This window comes from Panthera leo, chromosome C1, assembly GCF_018350215.1.
Source record: "Panthera leo isolate Ple1 chromosome C1, P.leo_Ple1_pat1.1, whole genome shotgun sequence".
NCBI lineage: Eukaryota > Metazoa > Chordata > Mammalia > Carnivora > Felidae > Panthera > Panthera leo.
The window spans coordinates 130,804,172-130,827,825 of record NC_056686.1 but is presented as its reverse complement, the minus strand read 5'-3'; the positions used below and the strand labels follow the sequence as shown (position 1 = coordinate 130,827,825).

Here is a 23,654-nt window from a genome sequence, read left to right as displayed (position 1 = left end):
GTGGCTTTAATTGGCTTTGTTAGGTTTTTTAACGGAGACTCCTAACTTGGCTACCCCTATAACCAGTTTTTATTTACGTCTTAGAAACAGAACCCTAAATCTTCAGGTTGACGCATTGCTATTCAGAATAAGTCATCACATTTCTTATCTCCCTTTATAGGGAGCTTTCATCATGTGACTAAGTTCAGACTATTGAAATTTAAGTAGAGGTGTTATATGAGACTTCCAGAAAGACCACGTTAGGTTTTTGTTTTTTGTTTTTGTTTTTGTTTTTGTTTTCTCAAAATAGAAGGGCTTCTTCTTTTGCTTTCTTGGTCTTTCTACTTCAGACCTGCAAGGCGATAGCTAGCCATTAGTTAAGAATAGATTGATAAAAATCTGTGTTCCTGAGGATATTGTCTAGCCACTTATTATCCTTGCACTGCTCTCCTCCTTACATTTAATACTAAAGATGAAAAAATCATCTATCAGGTATAAACTGTGAAATATTTTCTTTCTCTTTCTTTTTTCTTTCTTTCTTTTTTTCTTTTTTTCTTTTTTTTTTTTTCTTTTTTTTTTTTTTCTTTTTTTAAACACGGGTGGTGCCTGGGTGGCTTATTTGGTTAACTGTCTGACTTCGGCTCAGGTCATGATCTCAATGTTTGTAAATCCCAGCCTGGCGTTGGGCTCTGTGCTGACAGCTCAGAGCCTGGAGCCTGCTTCAGATTCTGTGTCTCCCTCTCTGTCCTTCCCTCTCTTTCTCTCTCTCTCTCTCTCTCTCTCATTCTCTCTCACTCACTCAAAAATAAATAAACATTAAACATGAATAACATGACCATTGTAAACTAATTGTGGTCCAGGGGAAGATGCCTCTCTGGGTCATATGGTCCTCTCCTGTGACAGAAGAGGCAGGAACAGTAATTTCAAAATGACCAAAAAAAACCTCAGCCACTAATAATGGTATATACCTAATATTTACTATATTCATGTCACCAAAAAGTATGTGTCAGTAGATGCTACCTGCTATAGAAAAAAAAGGAAAAGAATATGTTCCCTTATCATTGATGAGGAACTCATAATGTCAAGGAGGTTTAGAACTTTTATAAAGCAGCATTTATAGGTGATTCATTTCTATATGATTAAGGAGAATTTAGACTGGGAGATCAGAATTATACAAAGTTGATTTTAAAAAAAATGGAAAGAATGACATAAAGAAGTTATGCTCTGATAGCTAACAGATCGTCATCCTGCCCCCAATGGAGGACAAGGATTTCTACAAGAGAAGGTACTCCAATTCTGGTGTCATACTTCTGACTCTATGACGTTATAATCTGGAATAAAAGAAACAAGCAGCTACCATGACTCAGGTTACAGTTTACTGTTCTCACAGTTCTTTTGCTTCAATGTTTCTATGACTATATTTACTGGAGTTTTTGTTTTTTTGTTGTTCTTTTTGGTAACAAAAGTTGCATGTAAGTTATCTATTTGTAATCATGTTTCCTAAACTAGAAGATGGAAAGGGGTGATTACGAACAAAAAACATTAGCAAGGACAACAAGCCCCCCACATTCCTGTTTTTTTTTTTTGTTTTTTGTTTTGTTTTGTTTTGTTTTTGTAGAGATGAATTGCCAACATTTCTTAAATCACAAGCCAAAATCTTCTTACTAAATTTGCTCTAAAATTAATTTATGTATTATATTTTCAAATTAATAGCCAACTGAGTTCTATACCTCAAGATATAAATTTTCCCAAGCCATTTTTTCCTAATCAGCAGTTGAATAAAACACATGACAAATTTACAAGTGATATTTTATTTTCTAAAGCAATAATACAACATTACTAGTGTAACAGTGTACAATTTCAATTTTCTAGATATCTATTGCTTCATTAAAGTACTATTTTTTAGGATATTTAATATATAATATATACATGCGATAGGCATCACGTCACATATTCACGGAGGATCTTAACATTTTCCCCAATAATATAATGTGTTATTTTGTTCTCTGCTGCAGAGCTAACCAGAAAAAATGAAATGTGTTATATATGAAAGGCCAACATATAACATATTATCACTACTGAATATTACTGGAAACATTTTAGTGGGACACATTTTTTGGGGATGTTCTCAAGAGGAAAAAAAAAGTGATACAAGTAGGCTGAAGCATTATTTAACTCTGGGACTAAAATAAAACCTTTGGCACCTCCAAAAAGGATGAAATTTTAGACACAGTTGTTTATATTCTATATTCTCAATTATGTATACTATAGTTGGGATCTATAATAAAATACTAGTTCATTTTTATTTTTTGAATGCCATCTAAAATTTTCAAAAGGTATGCTTTTTAAGGGTGGGCAAAGCTAACTGTATCTTTGGGTCAGAAAGATATCAGATGATAACAAAGTGCACTTTAAGGAAATCCAGTACTCTCATTAGGACTGAAATCACCCGAAAAATGAAGACAGATAATTGTAAACTGATACTACAAATATCTAGCACAGGACAGAATGAGGGCATGATAGCCTCAAATGCCAAATAAAGAAATCTCTGGAGATACATGTATGTGATATAAACACAGACGTACACATATACACATACTATTGCCTAAAATTAGTATGGAACATTTAAATCTCGATGCCCCAAATAAGTAGTATTTTGTTTTGTTTTGTTTTGTTTGTTTTGTTTTGTTTTGTTTTAAACAGAGAATTATCTTTCAGACTGCCCTTCTGTTCTGAATACACCTGAGCATTCAGGGAGTAAAATAATTCTTTACCATACTATAATCATTTGGACTTTTCAAATGCCTAGCAATTCTAATAATAAAGTCATTTTTAATTAAAATAAAATAAAATTAAGTGCTCAGATCTGAAATGTTCAGTTTGATGAGTTTTGGCAATTTTTTGCAGCATGTAACAAACACCAAAATTAAATTCCCCTAGAAAGTACTCTTGCTCACCTTTTAGTCAATTCCCTTGCATTTCTCTCTACAACCACTAACTCCTCTCTGTCACCACAGATTATTTTTACTTGTATTTGGGCGTGTTATAAATAGGTGCATATACTATTTACACTTTTGCTTGTGAATTTTTCATTTGCATGACGTTTTAAAAACATTTCTTAGTTATGTCTTAGTAATTCATTATTTTTTTATACCTAAGTAGTTTTCAGTTGAATGGGTATATTCTCACTTGGATTATTTTAGAAGTTTATTATAAATAAGGCTGCTATAACCATTCTTGTACAAATTTATTTTGTTAACATTTGTTTTCATTTTCCATGAACACTTAGATATAAAATTGCTGAGTTATAGGGTAAATACATGTTTGCCCTTTTAAGAACTAGAATAGACAGTTTCAAGTTCTCTATATTCTCATGAAAATTTAGTGTGTCTTCTTTGATTTGAGCAATTTCATTAGGTATGTAGTGGTATCTCATTGTGGTTTGAATTTGCATCACCTTCATGATTAATGGTTTTAAGAACCTTTATTTGCCATTCAAATATATTTTTATTTTATAAAGTATCTTTTCAAGTCTTTTGTCTGCTAATGTGTAAGATATGTAGAAAATTTTATATATTCTGGATCTAAGTAATTTCCCAGATATATATGGTGCAAATGTTTCTTAATATGTTGCTTGCCGATTCATTTTCTTAATGATACTTTTTAAAGAATAAAACATTTTAATTTTGTTGAAGCCCAATTTACTAATTTTGTATTAATTATTAATGCTATTTGTGCTCTGTCCAAGAAATATTTGCCTACTCCAAGATTATGAAAATATTTTTCCATATTCACTATGTTTATCACCATCTCAGATTTTTTAAGTTTATTCATTTTTGAGGGAAGGAAGGGCAGACAGAGAGAATTGAGAGAGAGAGAGAGAGAGAGAGAGAGAGAGAATCCCAAGCAGTTTCTGTGCTGTCAGCATGGAGCCAGATGAGAGACTCAACCCATGAACCATGAGATCATTACCTGAGCCGAAATCAAGAGTTGTATGTTTAATTGACTGAACCCCATCTCAAATTAATTTTTTGTATGAAATATATTAGGTTGAGATTTATGTTTTCCTTATGGATAGCCATTGTTTCAGCAATATTTGCTAAAAAGGACTTTCTTTGGCTCATTAAATTGATTTTGTGCCTTTGTTGAAAATGAGTTGACCATATATATTTGTTTATATTTCTGGTTTCATTTTGTTTAACACTACATTTTCTCAATTATCATAGCTTTATAGTAATCTTTGAGATCAGGTACTGTAAATTCTCCAATTTTTTTCTTCTTTTTCATTATTGATTGATTATTCTAGATCCTTTACATTTCAGTATATTTTAGGATAATCAGTTTCTTCAAATATAACTTGCTGGAATTTTGATGGGGGTTCCATTAAATCTTTATACTAATTTCAAGAAAGTTTTAACAATTTGAGTTTTCTAATCCATGAACATGATATATTGTTGCATTTTCTTAGGTGTGAATTCATTTTTCTCAGTAGTGTTTTACAGTTTTCAGTATGAAGGTATTATACAAATTTCACTAGTTTTATTCCTAGATATTCGTTATTTTATTGATGCCCTTGTAAAAGTTTTCTTTTTTTAGTTTCATTTTTGGTTATTGCTAACATAGAGAAATATAATCAAATATATATATATATATATATATATATATATATATATATATATATATATATATAGAGTCATTGTATTTATAGCCTTTCTAAATTCACATATTACTTTCAGTAGTTTTTACATTCCTTTGGATTTCTTTTGGTATAATGAGAAAACTAAATTTCTCTTCCACTCCTGTATCCCAGCCCTCTTCTCCAGTTCTTGCTCACAAAGACATTATTACTATTATTTTCAGAAATAGCCCATGCATATGTAAGTGGCAATAGGATTGCAGTAGATACTACATAGTTTTACATTTTGGTAGTCCCTCCGGGAGGATCAAATGTGTAGTAGTATCTGTAATTCATGTGGGAACATGGTAAATAAAAAAAAAACAAACAAGTTTTCAAATCCTTCATTTGTTTTCTCCATTCTTATAATATAAAAAAAAACTACATTGTTCCAATGCTATTTAATAATTTGAATAAATAAAAAAATTATATATTGTGATCATTTTATATTAATTACTCTAAAGTATTATAATGTGGAATTCTATATGTTCTATTCTACAATTAGGTTTTTGGGCCAGTGATTTTCAATCTTGCCTAGTCATTGGAATCAGCTGGCTAGCTTTAATAAAAATACTGATGTCTGGGATCTACCCAGATTTTATTGATGTGGGATATTGACTGGGCAAAGGAATTCTTTTAAATTCCCCAGGTGATATTAATGTGTAGCCAATTTGATAACTGCTATTTTACCTTGCTAATACATTTTCCTATTAAAATATATTTATATTATATTTATATTTTATATATAATATAAATATATTATATTTATATTTAATCTCCTCAAGGGAGACTTTAAATGAAGAACAAAGTCTATATGGTCTGTATAGTTTGTATTTCTCATTTTTATAGGCAGTGTCATTTGGAATACATATGGAATACATAATAATTTGGAAACATAACGTTTGAATAGCCTTGCATAAGGCAATTAACCTTTCGGTGTTACTGCTTCTGTATGCCCTAACTGAAATCTTAGCAATCAACTGTAACTTGTTTTTGTTAAGAAATAAAGTAAGTGCAGATCTCTTTCAAACACAAAATATGATACAAATATTTAAACATAGACAAATGTACAAATGGCATTTAGGAGGAAAAAAAACAAACAAACTCCAAAACACTTATTTTATTGATAGTATCAAATGTGAACCTTGCATAGCCATGGGGAATTGCTTGGGGCCAATGTTGTAATTCTAGGTCACATAGTCTATTTGTTTGATCCAGTCTGATCTTTCTTACTTTCTTATATTCTAAAATTTTAAAACAATATTCTAAAATAATGCAAACAACACATAGAGAGGAATTAATAAACCTAATCTTAGATAAGCATAGAGTAGTGGCTTTAGAAAAGTTTAATTGCTAAAATGAAACAACCATATACATAGTTCAGTACTGAACCCCTAGTTTGAGTGGTCATTATTGAAATTCCAATCATCCTAACACATTTCTTGACTGAGTGAAATGTGAAAAATGCTGTGTTAGACTTCTGCATATTTTAAGCCAATTTTATTATTTTTTTCTCTTATTTATTTACTTAATTTTATTTTTTAAATATAATTTATTGTCAAGTCAGCTAACATACAGTGTATACAGTGCTCTTGGTTTTGGGAGTAGATTCCCATGGTTCATCACTCACATACAACACCCAGTGATCATCCCAACAAGTGCTCTCCTCAATGCCCATCACCCATTTTCCCCTCCGCCCACATCAACCTTCAATTGTTCTCTGTATTAAGAGTCTCTTATGGTTTGCCTCCCTCTCTGTTTGAAACTATTTTTTCCCTTCCTTTCCCCCATGGTCTTTTGTTAAGTTTTTCAAATTCCACATATGAGCCAAAACATGATATCTGTCTTTCTCTGACTGACTTATTTCATTTAGCATAATACCCTCTAGTTCCATCTGCCTCCAAAGTCAAAGGAAATAAAAGTAGAAATGAACTATTGGGACTTCATCAAGATAAAAAGCCCCTGCACAGCAAAGGAGACAATCAACAATACCAAAAGGCAACTTATAGATTTTAAGCCAATTTTAAAATTTAATTTAACGTGTAACACAAGTGAAAAGGATATACCACAAAACACAGCACTCAACACAGTGACACAAGTTAGGTACTGACTAATCATTAACAGGCAGGTAGGCTGGAGGAAGAAAGGGAGGGAAGGAGGAAGGGAAATACAGGCTCATTATATGTAGATCTATATAAGGACTATCTATCTGTAGAAAATTTTGCAAAGTTTGAAAAATGTGAAGTCTATCATGAGAATTTCTACAGAAATGTATATTTTTCTGTAGTGAGATCTGGATATAAATTTTTCTATTGCCATTTAATATCTTTGTAATATTGGAGAAATTGCTTAAACTCCTTGAAACTTATTTTTCTCATTATTTTAAGTGCATATAATAATACTTCTTAGGGATGTTATGAAGGCTGAATATGATCATGTTTTAGGAAAATGCTTAGCCAAGAGGTAGGTTGGATCCTTAATAGATGTTCATTATTTAATTTTCCAATTATATCTAAATCACTTTTGCTTTCATGATTTTATTTGAATTTTTTTTAATTTTTTTTAATGTTTATTTATTTTTGAGACAGAGAGAGACAGAGCATGAACAGGGGAGGGTCAGAGAGAGAGGGAGACACAGAATCTGTAGTAGGCTCCAGGCTCCGAGCTGTCAGCACAGAACCCGATGCGGGGCTCGAACTCATGGACCACGAGATCATGACCTGAGCCGAAGTCAGCCGCTTAACCGACTGAGCCACCCAGGCGCCCCTGAATTTTATAAGACATATTTTGAAGCAAACACAACCAAATTGCTTATCTGCTCCTTTAGTTAATCTATTTTATTAGTCTGAGTTGTTAGACTCACTGTCCATCCCTAATACACCTGAGAGTAAGGAGTCAAGATAGGGAATGTGTCCTAATTTACACATTAGCATTTACAATGTTATTATTGTTACATTATTGAATTCATTCCATCTTTAGCTTTCAGACCCTTGGTAATCAGGGTGTTTCATAGACCAAGGACAGTGTTATCACTAGAGAGCTTCTTAGAAATCCAGATCTACATAATCACAATCTCCATTTTAGCAAAATTCCAAAGTAATTTATATGTGTGTGCATTAAAGTTTCAGAAGCACTGCTTTAGACTGTATACAGTTAGCTATTACTCTTGTGAAAATTTAAGAATATATGACCGAAGATTTAGATATATTCTTATTGCATGCATTCTGATTCTGGCTCAATTCTGAACACAGGTTTCTTGTAAAGAGCACTGAAGCAGGAGTAAACACACACACACACACACACACACACACACACACACATTGACTGTTCCATTTAATGGTAGTAAAATTTCATCAGGCTTCTAGACTCTAACTCTTTGTTTTGTCATTTGTAAAGTGAAAGGCTAGTTAATACCTGTCCTTGTACTCAGTGGGATTGTTTAGAAATCAAATGACATGATACTTCATTAATTTTCAAGGTCTGTACACTACAGGTTCTATTATAATCTATGAGTTTAGATCAGTTGATAGGTTGATTATGAGTAAGAAATTCTTAGGGAGGAAGACAAGATGACAACCTCAGAGTCTGACTAATAACCATTTATTTTTGCTGTCTTATGCAAGAAATAGAAGGTGGCTTAGGGAGGGAGTACCCTAAAGAGAATGGTAGTTCTTAATAGTTTTGATTTTTTTGATTGATTTGTGTTGACTTTGTTTGGGTGGGCCAATCAATTGCTTTATAATTGGCTAGTGATGAAAGCATGACTGATAACATAAAACAAGACAGTAGGATGAATTTTATTTAGCACTTAACTTCAGTTTTTCCTAGAGATGCTTCTCAGTTAGTAACTGAATTAAGGTCTGAGGAAATGTCATACGCCCTGAATTTGGCATGGCAGTAAGGATATTGTGAGGGATATCTTCATGGAAGTCAGTGATGCAAACTCTGATTCTTTCTATTACAGACAAAAAGACTTGTGGACCTCATGAATTCCAGTGTAAAAACAACAACTGTATTCCAGATCACTGGCGGTGTGATAGCCAAAATGACTGCAGTGATAATTCAGATGAAGAAAACTGTAGTAAGTAGCTGTTGCTTGAGAACACTGTGAGCATGAAGCATATTCAATAAGCAGGAGAGCAATGTTTAGTTCAGTTAAGGTATGAATTTGAACCTATCTGTCCTGCAGCTCACATTTTTATAAATATATTCACATTTGGACAAGAATATTCGGACTAAATTGACCTGAATCTCAAATGGTGGAATTATTGAAATGTTCATACTGGAAGTTATTTTCTTGTAGTTATCAGAATTGGTATGAAAGTATCATGAGGTTTAGTGCAACCCATTAGTATGCAACACAGTAAGCCCTTGATGCAAGTTCATACAAAGAGCTGAATGATGTGGAGACAGTACAAAACATATCATTCTTTAACGGATAGTATTCATTTCATTTCAGTCTCAAATCCTTTTACACTACAAATTTACCCAAGAGCATCTTTCAGCAAAATATCATTTATTCTCTCTGGAGTAGAGAACACCATATGTATTCAGGATGCTTTTCTCTGAAAATAGAATAACACTATTATCATCATCTGCCTCCTGCATTTTTATCTAATAAATTTAAAAGACAATAATTGTCCAACAATTTTATTTTCTAAAAAGTGTGGCAGTATGTAAAATTGTGACAGCATGTTTATATTCTAACATTAATTTCTGAATATATTTCTTACCAGCATTTAAACAAAAAAAAAAGGCAATATAATCATGCTTAAAATAAGATAATAATCAAATTCCATTTATTAAATATTCTGCTACTTCCAAAAAGGATTTGGTGAAAACAAGTGTCTACTCTTATTTATTTATTTATTTATTTATTTATTTATTTAGGGAATGTAGGGGGGGGAGGGATATAGAGAGGGAAGAGGCAGAGGCAGAGAGAGGGAGAGAGAGAAAATCCCAAGCATGCTTTACGCAGTCAGTGTAGAGCTCAATGAGGAGCTCAATCCCATGAACTGTGAGATCATGACCTGAGCTGAAACCAAGAGTTGGATGCTTAACTGAGTGAGCCACCCTGGTGCCCCCAATAGTGTTTAATCTTATACATTAGACTAAGAACAATCATTTCCCAAGATGCAGGAGATGAAATAGAAACTGTTACATTAAAGCATAGGAAGAGGTTACATAAAAACATATAATTAGTAGAGTCATAGCCTTCATAAACCACTTGGATATTCAGTTTGCAAAATATCAACTTTTTAAAAATAACTTTTGAACTTTAATCTGACTGGTGTTTGAGGATCAGGTCCATTAACTGTGAAATCTCTGGATCGTCATGATTATGGAATACTCTGATTATGGGAATTTTTATTACTCCATCATATATGTATCTCTCAACTGATCTTACTTAGAGTGTTCTAGATTTTTTTAATCAGTAAGTCTGAAAAAACTTTATATAGCAGATTTTCAGATTCTTTCCAGTGATTAAAATAAAAACCTAATGAGGTAAGAATGGCAGGAATCGAAGAGTAAATGCAAAAAAAAGAAGCAATTACATATACACTCTCTATTTAATTCACTTCCATTTCAGAGCTTAAATATACATATAACTACTTAGCTTAGTTTGGGATACATTTAGTGTTAATTGTCAATAAAGATACCTGAGAAGAATAGCACAATGCCTGAAAGAGAGGGTAAGTGAGAAGGCCACATTAGAAACTTACATCTTTGAAAACCCTTTATTCAAGGAGTGGTTGAAATTATATAGAAGTTAAACTACTGCTATAACTGGGGAAGAATGGGAAGAAGAATGAAGGGTGGAGATAACCTGTTTCTGAGTCTGCTGGGGTTTCCAAAGTGGTTGGGTATGATTTTGCAAGAACTCAAGGAGAAGGAACACAGCTTCTCACTTGTCTCTGGGCAAACAGTGAGAAATCACTGTAGCCATCATCACAGAACCCTTAGGAAAAGCAAGAGAGTGCCTGCAATATCAAGCATTGCAGTATAAAATACCCCATTATGTGTGGTCCACTTTTAGTCCCCACTCACTCTGGGCATGTGGCCTAAGATAACAATGTTGATGAATTTGCAGAGGCGAGAGGACAGTGAACAAGAATGAAGCATATTATAGTTGTGAATGGAAAGATAGAGGGGATACACAGAACCAGTATCAGAACTGATAACATATTAAACGTGTAAGAATGTGTGAGAGGAAGGCTCAAGGGATCAAGATAATTGAGTGGTGTTTGACGGTACCATCTGAATAGACCTGAAGAAATGAGAAAGTTTAAACATTGAAAATGTCAACATTTCTACATGGGCAGAAGTGGAGCCTATGAAAAGAGAGAAAAGAATACAACATAACTACATAAAGCACCAAGAGGTTGGTCATATATAGGTCAGCAGTAGAACAATTACTGCTCCTGTATAAAATGTTATCGGGATATTTCCCATTTTTTTAACTACCTATTGAAAGTTTTATGATTTGATTTAATTATTATAATTTTAGAAGTATATAATTACAAGAAAACTGTATTATATATGCATATAAATTATTATTTATATATTATAATCAGGACTATATATATATATCACATCATATATGTATCTATATATATATGTATATCTTTATGTTTATTTATTTTTGAGAGAGAGAGACAGAATGCAAGCAGGGGAGGGACAGAGAGAGAGAGGGAGACACAGAATCTGAAACCGGCTCCAGGCTCTGAGCTGTCTGCACAGATCCCGATGTGGGGCTCGAATTCACAAATGGTGAGATCGTGACCTGAGCCAAAGTCAAACATTTAACCAACTGAGCCACCCAGGCACCCCCAACACATATATATTTAATTTAAATATATATAAATGATAACAGTATATCCCAAAAGATAACAGTATAATGTTACCATATTGTCTAAATATCATTAGTCAATTGTATGCATTTTGATTCATATTTGAGCAATTACTGTTAGCAATTATTAAGTAGTGGAATATAGCAGAGATAGTAAATTAGCCTTAGTGTTAAAAACAACAGTAGCATTTTTTTTTATGTGAGCCCCCACTCTGCCTGAGAGCGCCATAAGACTGAGTTTGGTAAAAGGAAGAACAAAGACGAGCAGTGGGTTCTGGAAGAGAAGGCCTGCTTCAGTTCAGCAAATCTTACTTTAGCACCTGGTAAAGACAAGCCAGGGTGCTCAGCATCAGCAAGGAATCTAGGAGAGCTGAACGTCTGGATGTATTCGCGGAAGGAAAAGTCGCTGGGCACCCAGAAGGGAACTCAGCCTAAATCCACCTCCTTTGACTCTGCCTCCAGCTCTTCTGGCAGCTGGCGCTCATCAGCTCACTGGCTACACAAGGGTTTTCATGTGGGGAGGTGCATGCCCCATGGCCTTGTGCACCAGCCTGCCTCAGCATTCTCTGCTTGGCTTCCTGCATCTTGTGCCACACGCCGCTGCTGCTGACATCGGCAGAGAGTTCCAGAAGGTTGGGCCTGTGGAGCATTCAGTGCTGTGCTCGCCACAGAGCCAGTTTTAGGTAGTTCATTTTGAGTCACGCTGGGACCTCAACATACCTATTTTGTTATTCCTTAGGTATGTTTGTTACAATGATGGTGGCGTAGTAGAATGTCTCCACTAAACCTTAACCTGTGGCCTCACCCACAGAGAAGGCGTGTTTTTATGTCAAGTTTCTATACACATGCAGCACATGGGTGTGTTACAGGGCTTTCTCTTCTGTTCTGCTGGCCCAGCTGACTGTTCCTGAGCCAGTGCTACGCTGTTGTTACTATGGTTTACCCTGTGTTGCACTGAGCAAGACTCCCTTCTTTACTTTTCTTTGTCAAAAAGTTAACTTATTTATTTCTTGAGCTCCCCCAAAAGAAATCCAACTGGAATTTTGAGCGGGATTGCACTGACTTTGTAGGTTAATCATTAATGTAATTAGGTCTTTATAGAGTCATCCAAGATAGGTCACCCTGTATTAGGTCACCTTGTCCAAAAGCATGGAACGTACTCTTTATTCAGATCATTTCATTTTCTTTATTAAAATTTCAAAAACCTGTAAAAAAAAAAATTTTTTTTTTCTATCAACCAACACTCACGTGCATTCCATTGATCCACTCATTCCCTTATCACATTTATCTGAGTTCCTATTTAAATGTCTGCAGACAGGGTAGGGAGTAGAGCTATTTCTCAGGGTTTAGCACAGGGCCTGACACATTTATAATATTAGCAGTGTATTTTTAAAATCGCTTTTGGGTTTTTGTGTTTATGAATCTGATATAATGAGTTTACTTTTTAAATTGTGTGGTAAACACTCCAGGCATAGATATGGGAAGAGTTTACATCATAGTGAAGCAATTAACTACCAGCTATGTTTCCAATCTAATATGCTTTCTCCTTTTTTATATTTATATAGCATAATTAGTCCATTGTCATTTTCATCATCTGCTGATCATTTCCCTTGTAAAGTGTTCAGCAGGGACACTTTGCTCCAATAATGATTTATGCTCTTAGAAACAAGAAAATTTTATTGTCACTGGAGTTACTTTGTCATCTGTATCAAAGGTTTGAAAATATCTGACAAGTCTCAGCACCTATGCTATCTTTATCAGCAATAAATGTAATGTATGCGGCATGTACACCTGCTAAGTAACTGATGTGCAAAATAAATTATTTCATATCTTTTCATTATTAAGAAGTAGCTAACAATCGAATAGATATAAAAGCACTAAATAACTTGATCAGCCAGATTACAGTTTTCGTAGAGAGACAAGCTGTGTCTGCCTTATTTGCATTTCTAGTACTTTCACACTGAATTTATATCAGAAGATTATTTGTATAGCATGTCAGTTATACTAATTGTATTCTAAAAATTCTCCTCAGATGCTTACACCCACATTTATATAACTTTTGAACTTATCACCAAGGGTTTATGATAATATACTCAGCAGAGAAATTGGAGTCTGGAAGACTCTCTGCTCTGCCACTAACTCTGTGGCTTTGAAACTCACTTTTATTTTCTAAACTTAGTTGTTTTTTCTTTTTCCATTTTGTGCAAGATAGCTTCCAAAGTTCTTTTGAGTTTTGAAGCTGTATGCTTTTCTTCCTTTAGTATCGAAGGAAATGACTTATCTATATAATGCCCCTATTTTTTATTTTCATTATAGAATCCAGATCAGCCTTCCAAAATATCCTGTGAAGGCTTCTTTGTTGTTAATTTGGCATGTTTAAATGAGACTTATGGAAAACCTGGTTAATTTTTCATGCGTAGGGTTCCCTATCTACTTTAGATCTGGAGACATAGGCAATATCAGAAAAAGTTAATGTGAGAAAAACATTTTGGAAATACTGGAGGAAATTTCAAATTCAAATTTTCTTTCCAAATGGGTTATCTTCCAGGTATGATCATTTTGCTCCTCTTTTTAACAAAAAAAGCTAACTATCATGCCAACATCTGAACATTGGTCTTTTACTTTATCCAGAAAAGATCAAAGTTAAGAAACAGCAAGAGAATGCAATCCCTCAGGACCTTGTCTCATAACTTAATTACGGTTTTCTCAAGAGAAAGTTTCATTTTGAGACATCCAGTGGCAAAAGATTCTGAGGCATACAGATGAGAGTTAAAAACAGACTTGCTATCCCATTCTTGATGACATTTGTATATGTATAAATAATTCATGATTATTATTCAGAAGTGGTTTTGCTGGCATTTCATGCTAGAAACATACATATTTTCATAAGCACTGAAAAAATTTTTTTTCCAAAAAATCACTCAGTTCCTCTCCTCCCCTATTAAAACAGAGTAATTAGCAATGTTAGCTAAGTCTCTATAGAACAAGTGTTGTGTGGAATTACTGGATGAATGCTTTGAAGCACTTTATAACTTTATAACTTGTTATCACCTTAGATCAGCAACATCCAACCCTGCCTATAGAAAAGTGTGTCAAACTCTGTGAAGTCATTTTTGTTTAGCACATGATGAACACACTTGTGTTTAATTAGCATAAAGTCAAGTTAGAATATTAAAGGATAAATATATTCTGTTCAGACACCTCCAAATACATAAATTCAAAGTTTCTACTGCTGTTTCTTTTAAACATCTAAGTGTGTGTTTAAAAAATGCTCTCTGATTTTTAATGAAAATCATTTTGATTGTTATTTTCCATTATTAAATAAATTGAGCACTGATTAATTAACTTATTAATTTCACTACAATTTCTTTTCCCTAAGAAGAAAACTGCTCGTGTGTAAACAGGAGGGTGAAATGGCTTCAGTATGGAAGAATGATAAGAGAAAAAGAGTTCTCTTTTATTTCTAAGTGAAGTATACATTGTTAGCCATGTGCCTTGGACAAGTAACTTGACTTCCCAGGCCTTTATTGTTCATCTCTGTAATATGTGAACACTTGTTATTTCTTCGGTAGTAAGGGAGACAACGATATGGCCTAGTATTAAATAGTACAGGCCGTGGTATTAGATCGTCTAGGTTCAAGTTCAGTACTGGCTCTTCTGCCTGCAGGGTGATTTGGAGACAGTTCCTTATCCTCTCAGTGCCTCAACTTACTCATTGGCAAAAGGGTCCTATAGTAGCACCTGCCTTACACAGTTGTTAGAATTAATCGTTGAGTTAATTCAAGTACTTAGCATTAATTTCATTTAGTGCCTAACAACAAATAAGCCACCAGTAGCTGGTAATAATTATTATTGTTATAAATAGTAATATTAATACAGTTGTTTTTAAGATTAAGGGATAATATATGTAAATATAATGCAAAGATGAAAGGAGAAAGTGCTATTGTCATCCTCACTAAACAATGGGGTGTTGAGAAATGAAGGGATCCTTCTGTTACGTGGCTTTTTCTCATTCCACTGAATAGTATTTTGTCTTATTCATAGCCTGAAGTTCACATTTTAGTATATGAAGTCTCAGAGCAGAACAAAATGCTGATACATATTTACACTTTCCATAGTTCTCCCAGTGGTCTCGGGAGGGATCTCTATATAGAAATACAAGAGCCTTCATGACGCCAAGCATTCTTGATGTTACCCTTTAGCTAGAAACTGAGTGATTGTGTATAGCAGTAATCAAATGTGGGCCAAATTATTCACAATATTTATGCAGAAAATAGGCCTCATACGGATATTCCTTAAGTTTCTGTTATTCTTCCTTCCTCCTTCCTTCCTTTCTCCTATTATTGCGTGTGAGGCAGCTGTAAATACAGTTAATGAGTAGAGAAAACAAAAAGGGGTCTTTCATCATGCCAGATACCAGTTCTATTTAAAGAACACAAAGTAAACAAGAGATGATCTGTAGCAGTCATATCAATTCCTGGAATCCTACGTCATTGTGCAGATGAAACATATTCTATATAGGAGTTAAGCCAAGCAGTAAGTCACACTATTTGGCTTATATCCTATGTGGACTATGGTGAAGCATAATTAAATCAATAACTGGCAAATTACTTAAAATGGCAGGTAAATGCTGCAGGACATGAGCAAACATTTGCATAAACAAAAAGGCAGTTTTCAGTTATTTTGTAATGTTTATTTTTGAGAGAGAGAGAGAGAGGCAGAGGGGGAGGGGGACTAAGGATCCAATGTAGGCTCTGTGCTGACAGCAGCAAGCCCAATGTGGAGCTTGAACTCACGAACCATAAGATCATGACCTGAGCCAAAGTTGGGCACGTAGCTGACTGAGTCACCCAGGTGCCCCAAAAGGCGGTTTTTAAAAAGTGAAGTTCCTTGTGTCCTTTCAACTCTTACCCACCCAGTCATGTCCAATAATATCCCCATGTATTCTTCTTGTTTTATGAACTCTAGACTCTCTGGGGACAAAACTGAAAAATTAGAAATTTGTTAGAATACAATATAAAAGTCAAGAGTCAAAACCTAGACTTACTACTCAATAAATAGCCCCATAGGTACAGAGTCACAAAATGTCTTAAAGTAAAAACATAAAGTGACTTAGAGTTCCAACAACTGGAAAAGATTTGTTATTATGTAATATGTAGATTCTTATGTCTTATTTTACTTTGATGTTGTATTTTTACTAAACAGTAAGCTATCTTTTGTCTTTTTATCAATTTGTTTCTGTAATGCCACTTTCTATTCATGATTTTAAAATAAATTTGAAAAATCATCATACTGTGTACCATAGATGCTTCATGAAACACTTTTTCTAAACTATTTATTGGCTTCCTATACAATTGCTTGGCTAACCTCCTTTTTCTTAATGCTACCTCATGCTATATGTCATATAAATTTAGAATGTAGTTGCATATAATCGAATAAGCCTGTGCTATTTTTCTGTCCCCAGAGCCTCAGACCTGCACATTGAAAGATTTTCTCTGTGCCAATGGAGACTGTGTTTCTTCGAGGTTCTGGTGTGATGGAGATTTTGACTGTGCAGATGGCTCCGATGAGGTAGGCAACTTTGTAAAACCAAACAAAAAAGAAAGTTTTTTAGAGTCACATTTATAATTATTATTATTCAATCCAGTGAGTCTGTCATGGACATCTCTGAAATACTCTTTTACTCCTGACACAGTGAGATAAGTAGTATTATATCTAAGCTCTGTGCTGCACACACACAGCACGGGGAATAGTTCTTGTGCTACTATTGACAGTTAACTTTATAGTCTGTTTTACCTCAAGTGGTGAATAGCTGGGTTGGGAATAGGATGTTTGGAAACCCTATTCCCTATAGCTGATGCCCTTGCCATCTGTGAATTTGTTCATAAATTTGCTGCAGTATTTATAGTCAGGACTAATATTTTTATGCATTTTAAACAGTCTCTTCTCCCCAGTCTCTTTCTTCAATAGATACAGTCTTATAGATTTCGATGTGGGTCATCAATTTTCATGAAACCACAGGTTCAGCTTTGCTTAGATGATGAATCACAATCCATTTATAATAAGGTCTGTGTACACACAGCTTAAGTGAAAAAAGTGTAAAATATCTCTGGATAATTCTGTAAACTTAAGATTGTGTTAACACTTGTAATACCTCACACAATTCATTATTTATGCATCTATGTATTTGTGTTTCAGCTGTTAATTACTCCATGGAGCTTTAAAAATAATACATGACACATGATTATATATTTTTTTTTATAAGTAAAAAAAATTTTTAGAGTAAACTCTCTAGTATCACAGAAAAGTCCAGTAAGAGTCACTTCATGGTTTTCTGTTAATGATTTTCCATGTTAATATCAGGAACACAACACTGGTGACACCAAGCCTAGTCATAAATAAAGGAAAAATTAGTTTTCTTGTCCTCAGTGACCAGCATGCCTCCTTCCAGGGTACAATGACTCCCTAGACCTCTGCTCCTCTGGTTGACACACATAAGCACCTACCCCTCACGAAGGTCCTTCCATTAACTATAGGTTTGCCTAGAGAGATTCTCTGCTGCTGTAGAGGTTTCTGTGTTTCAGGTCAAACATCATTAGTCATCCACCAATTTCCTACATCTTTGGGAGACACTGTAGGTCTCTACTATTTACAGAACCCATACAGACTACAGACTAGTTCTTTCCCAGTCTGCGGGTATTCGTATTAAGATTTGACAATTCTCCATTTTCACACTATCTTGGAAAAGTCCCCAATCACATTCAGGAGCCTAGATTTTGGAAACAAATGTATTTAACTTCTCACCCAAAGGCCAGAAAACCTAAACCTTGAGGTTGTAAAGGTCTCTTAGGAGAAGTTGAAACATAGCACTTATATGCATGGGGCTAGTCACAAACAAGTCCAAACAGAATTCTTTTTTCAGTTTTTTTAATTCATAGGAGAGCTACATTCTTACTGCCCAACTACATTTTTACTTAGTACCAATTTATTCAAAAATTATACTAAATGTTTCCCAGTCAGACAAATACTTTTCACATAAACTCATCCATACCATGTAATCGTTTTTTTTTTTTTTTTTCTTTAAAACCTGTTTCACCACCCCTGTGTAATCTGTGAAACATCAAGAGGTGGAGATATACTGTTTAAGGCTTGTAATCGCATCTTCCATGTTATTCACTAGACACCCAAGGTATATATACAGAATCAAACACTTATTTTCCAAAATCTTATTCAAGTGAAAGTAAATGTCCTTATTAACACCATTTATCTCATGCCCTAAGTTCATGGATGTAGTTCTTTGATGGCTGGATAGACCTCCATTACAGACATTTTCATGGTAATGCCCCTAGGGAACCAAAATAACTTTCTTAAAGGTGGTCTTTATAAGTAATGAAGTGTCTAACACTATAGGCAGTTGATTCCTCTTTTCTTTCTAAAGGTGAGAATTACAGGTTGAATGGACTAACAAACAAAGGAACAAACAAATGGCTAGAAAACCAAATTACATACAGGGTACTCTCAATTTAGGAATAAAAAATAAAATTGTGAGGATACGTTTTTGTAAGGATGTTAACTGATAATATAATTAGCTTGTTCCTTACGGCCAAAACAATAATAATAATAATAATAATAATAAAAAATAATAATAAAAACTTGGATCAACATAATTGTGTATCACATCAGTGGCATACAGAGATTGAGTGATTAATTCCCAGAGAAGAAATATTTAAAGTGACTTTAAAATATACTATTTGGACTCTACATCCAGTATAATGCATTGTAAGGACAAAAAGAAATGCAAAGGAATCTTAAACTGTGTTCATATGCTTGTTATTAATAATGTTGGTTTTGCTAATTTGAAACTCGTATATATTGAGAGTAGGGTAGATCAAATGCTTAGTTATTTTAATGTTATTAGCACTTAAAAGTTTGAAGTAAAAGAAAGGAGATACAAATGTAGGAACAAAAAAATGTAAATAAAATTATGTAATATTAAATTCAAAAATATCAGTAGGAGATTTTGATTTATCTTTCTCTTTCTAAAAATATAAAATTCTTAGCTCTGCCACTAAAACCAGTGACATCTCAGCATTATAGACTATCCTTAACATTCATACAGTGGCCTCTAAATACCATTTTCCTATTAAAGGAAACAAAACTCCTTTGAGATGTGTCCACTTATAGGTCCGAGAAGGAAATTGACAAAATGAGTCACTACTATCTTGTTAAGCCAGAATAAGACTATTAGTATAGTGTCCCGAATACATAGGAGATAATTGAAGGGGTTTCTACTAATGAAAGAGACAGCTTGGACATCAGAAAGAAAAATGACTTTAATGGATTGAAATATAATAAATGTATAAAAATGCATGTGTGTATAATAATACTTTTAAAAAACAAAAAGCTCATTAGTCACTTTAGATGTTCCGAAGGTATCCTTCTTAGGATTCAATCAGCCCAATTTGGAATGTGGGACATTCAGTAGAACAAATGACCTAGTGTCTGTCTGCAAGTAGTAAATAGCATTAGAAAAACAAACAAACACACACACACACACCTAGGAGAATGGGAAATAGTTATTCATTTAAAGAAACTCAAACCAAATTCAAAATTATAGACTTCTTTTAGATCCTTATTTTACAAAACAATATTTTAAAAATGAGAAAATTTTAGATATTGATAGGAAATAACTTTAGAGTAAGTCTAAGTTATTAGACTTTAGACTAATAACATAGGGATTTGGGCAAATTTTGTGATATTGCAAATGTAGTGATACTATTGTTGTTATGTTAAATAGTCCAGACTATAAATAAGTGTAATGGAGGATGTATGAAACATGAATAGTGACGTGTTCGTCATTGTTAAACAAGCATGATGGGCACGTAGGTTCATTATTCTGTTCTTTCTTTCTTTACGCTTTTGAGTCTAAAATAATAATTAAGTAACCCACAAATACAGACACACACACACATACTCATCAACTGTCCTGTAATTTATCCTTGATTGAAATCTTCTGATAATTGAAAAAATATCTAAAAGTAATGTTTTCTGTATTGCTGCCAATACAGATACACCAGTGCCATTGGTTATTGAGCTATTTTACTCAAATTACTTTATTGCTGAGATAACCTTTGATTAATTTCTACAAATATATACTGAGCAGTTGTTATAATCATGGTGCAGTATTAGATATTTGGTTCACAGACACACACGGTGCCTATCATACAGACAAACATGACCCTTATTCTACTGGAACTGAGTTACGTGAAATTTTAATTTATATTCCTTGTTTTCTGCATATGCTACCTCATTCATTAATTCATTCATTACATTGGCAGTTTTTATTGAATGCTTATTATGTCCCAGTTGTAATACTGAACATGGTGGTAAGGTGGTGAACAAAACATATGAAATCCCTTTCTCATGACCAGTGCATGGACTGTTTCTCCGTCTTTTACAGCATTTACTATTACAGGATTTACACTGCAGATGCACTGCATTTCTAATTATCCTTACACAGGAAAAGCCTTTTCTTAAATAGTTCCATTTCTGTTTAAACTTCCTCTATAAATCCTTTCATAAAAACCTTGAGAATCCATATGATTAAAATTACACTTATTTATTTTGACAGTCGATGCATTTTATTGTAATTGTTGGTTTAGGGGATGGTATTTCCTGTTAGTTTATGAGTTTAAAAAATACATGGAGTAAATCTTAGTTTCCTTTGGATTCTTATTTAAGAAACTCTGGTACCTGGTAACCCCTCAATACTTGAGAAAAGAAGGGAAGAAGAAAGGCAGTAAGAAGAAAATGAATTATATAGTGGGCAGTCTAATTAAAGTACCATTGGCAAAGAGAAAATTACAGGGACTTAGAATGTAAACTCCCTTTCTTTACATGGGGATGACACTGCGAAGAAGCAGGGAGTAGCAGATCCACATGGTCCGCTTAGTGAGAGTTCCATAAGCTGTGACGGTTACACCTTTTGTGGAAGCAACAGGCAAGTATCTTTTGGCAAGAATAGAAATTACTTACAGAAAAACCTCATCCCAGCAAGACGTTTCATTGGAGCATCCCATATCAACAGGACTGGTCAGACCCAAGGAAGTTTAATTTCTACTGGCTCCCTTTTATTGATCTCATATAAAGAATCGAAAGGTTTCCCAAAGGTATAGCTACTGTCTTGTTTGACTTCCAAATAAAATCTATATGCAAACTAGCAGACGTGACAATTGTGACAGTTCCTGTCACGGTTCTTTAGCAACAAATGTTGGAAGAGAGAAAAATTATGAACAGCAACTAGTTTGTGAAAGGACTGAGGAAGAAGTGTGAAAAGAAGGATAAAGGAAGGACACTGCAGGAAGTTTTTGCCAACACAGAACAGATTGGCCTTCATTCTTCTTTGTTTCACTTTCATCCTGCTACCCCATTCCCAATGAACTGGATGTACTTATTAGAGATAATTTTTAACCCTTTATTTCCTCCACGATCTTTATTGTCACCTATAATTATTAAAATTACATGACCTCCTGTCTATCGGAAAATGATCTCCTCAGAGTAATTGATGTGATGGAACCATAGGATCTATGTTCTTTTCTCATTTCTCTGTAAGTCATCATAAGACTTACAGAGACAAATGAAAATAGAAAATTGTTATAGTTTTGTTATATAGCCGTGGGCTTAAATGACCATCTGAGCTTCTTATTTGTGGCAGTGTAAAAATTTAATGTTAACTGTGTTGTGTGGTTTTTGACAGAGAAATTGTGAAACAAGTTGTTCCAAAGATCAGTTCCAGTGTTCCAATGGTCAGTGTATATCAGCAAAGTGGAAATGTGATGGCCATGAAGACTGTAAATATGGAGAAGATGAGAAAAACTGTGAGCCAGGTAAAATGATTGAGGTGGTAGTTAATGTAGCTAATATTTTAACTTGGTATAAAACCATTTTAAGCAGTAATTAGGAGAAAACAATGGCAAATGCACACACATACTGACTATGTTTTAGATATAAGATTTTAGATATGCTTATAGGTGAATTAAATAGTGTACCCTTTATATGTTTTGAAGGTGGTTTAGCGTAGGATAATTACTATGTTTGGGATCCAAGCATTACTCCCAAATTTGATCTTCTGGTTTCTCTGTCTTTCCACCCCATTTGGAATTGTTCCTCCAAGATGGAAAAGTGATATATGTTGAAACTGTCAGTGCAATAAATGTCAGGTTTTCAGTTATGGACATTAAGGTTATGGAAAAGAATGCAGTAGTTTCAACATGAAACCAGCTGAGAAAAAGCATAAGTATATTATTTCTATTTGCATTTTGGTCCAAAATCAAAATAAAATTAGGAAGCAAGACCAGAGTACAGGGAAAAAACACCCAATTTATTGTGCGTTTTTATCCCCTAAATATAGCCTTAGAAATATGGCCATTAAAACTTAATTTTTTTATACTTAGGTATTTTAATAGCATCATCTTACCAAAAAAAAAAAAAAAAAAAGAATTACTGGGAGAAAATCATGCTATGATCTATGTACAACCACAAAAGCATTACTTTGAGAGCCTAGGTGACAGTAGCAGATACAGGACACACATGTTGCTGCCCGTGGTCGATATTGCTAATTGATCTTTTTTCTTACTGAATATAGACCTATCTTCAGACTCCATATGAATACAGATCTCTAGGCAAACACTGCCAATTAAAAGGAATTAAAACTCTAAGAAAAAGCTTCTGAGCATCCTTGGAGTAAGCAAAGCCATTATATAAGTACTTTTGGCTACCAGAGATTTGAAGGCAAGCCTAGCTAACTCAAACCCAGAGACTAAGGCAGCAATCATAATTACTATGTCAATTAATTAGATTAGGTACTGATAGTAGTTTAAATATCCACATGCTATTTTTATTTTCTATGTCATAAAAGAATACTTCAGATTCTATAGACTCAGTTAATTATGCATATATTCATGTTTAAGACCCCAAAACAAAAATACTTCTCAGAACTTATGCAAATATGACATTTATGTCAACACAGCCAGCTAGATATCATGGGGTCTATGAGACCATGCCAAGATTTCTACTTTTAGCTTTATATAATGCATATATAAATTAACATTCCCAAGGGTCACTAAGTCTCACTACAGTTTTAAAACCAAC

At 33.9% G+C, this 23,654-nt stretch overlaps 1 protein-coding gene across 1 annotated transcript in view; it reads left to right on the top strand.

The window, feature by feature from the left end:
- The window catches only part of LRP1B (LDL receptor related protein 1B), a 1,882,572-nt gene that overhangs the window by 1,709,437 nt on the left and 149,481 nt on the right, over positions 1 to 23,654 (top strand). The window contains exons 67-69 of the mRNA XM_042948663.1: positions 8,619 to 8,735; positions 16,969 to 17,075; positions 22,261 to 22,390. Coding sequence (XP_042804597.1) covers positions 8,619 to 8,735; positions 16,969 to 17,075; positions 22,261 to 22,390 — 354 coding nt within the window. The remainder of the gene's footprint in view (positions 1 to 8,618; positions 8,736 to 16,968; positions 17,076 to 22,260; positions 22,391 to 23,654) is intronic.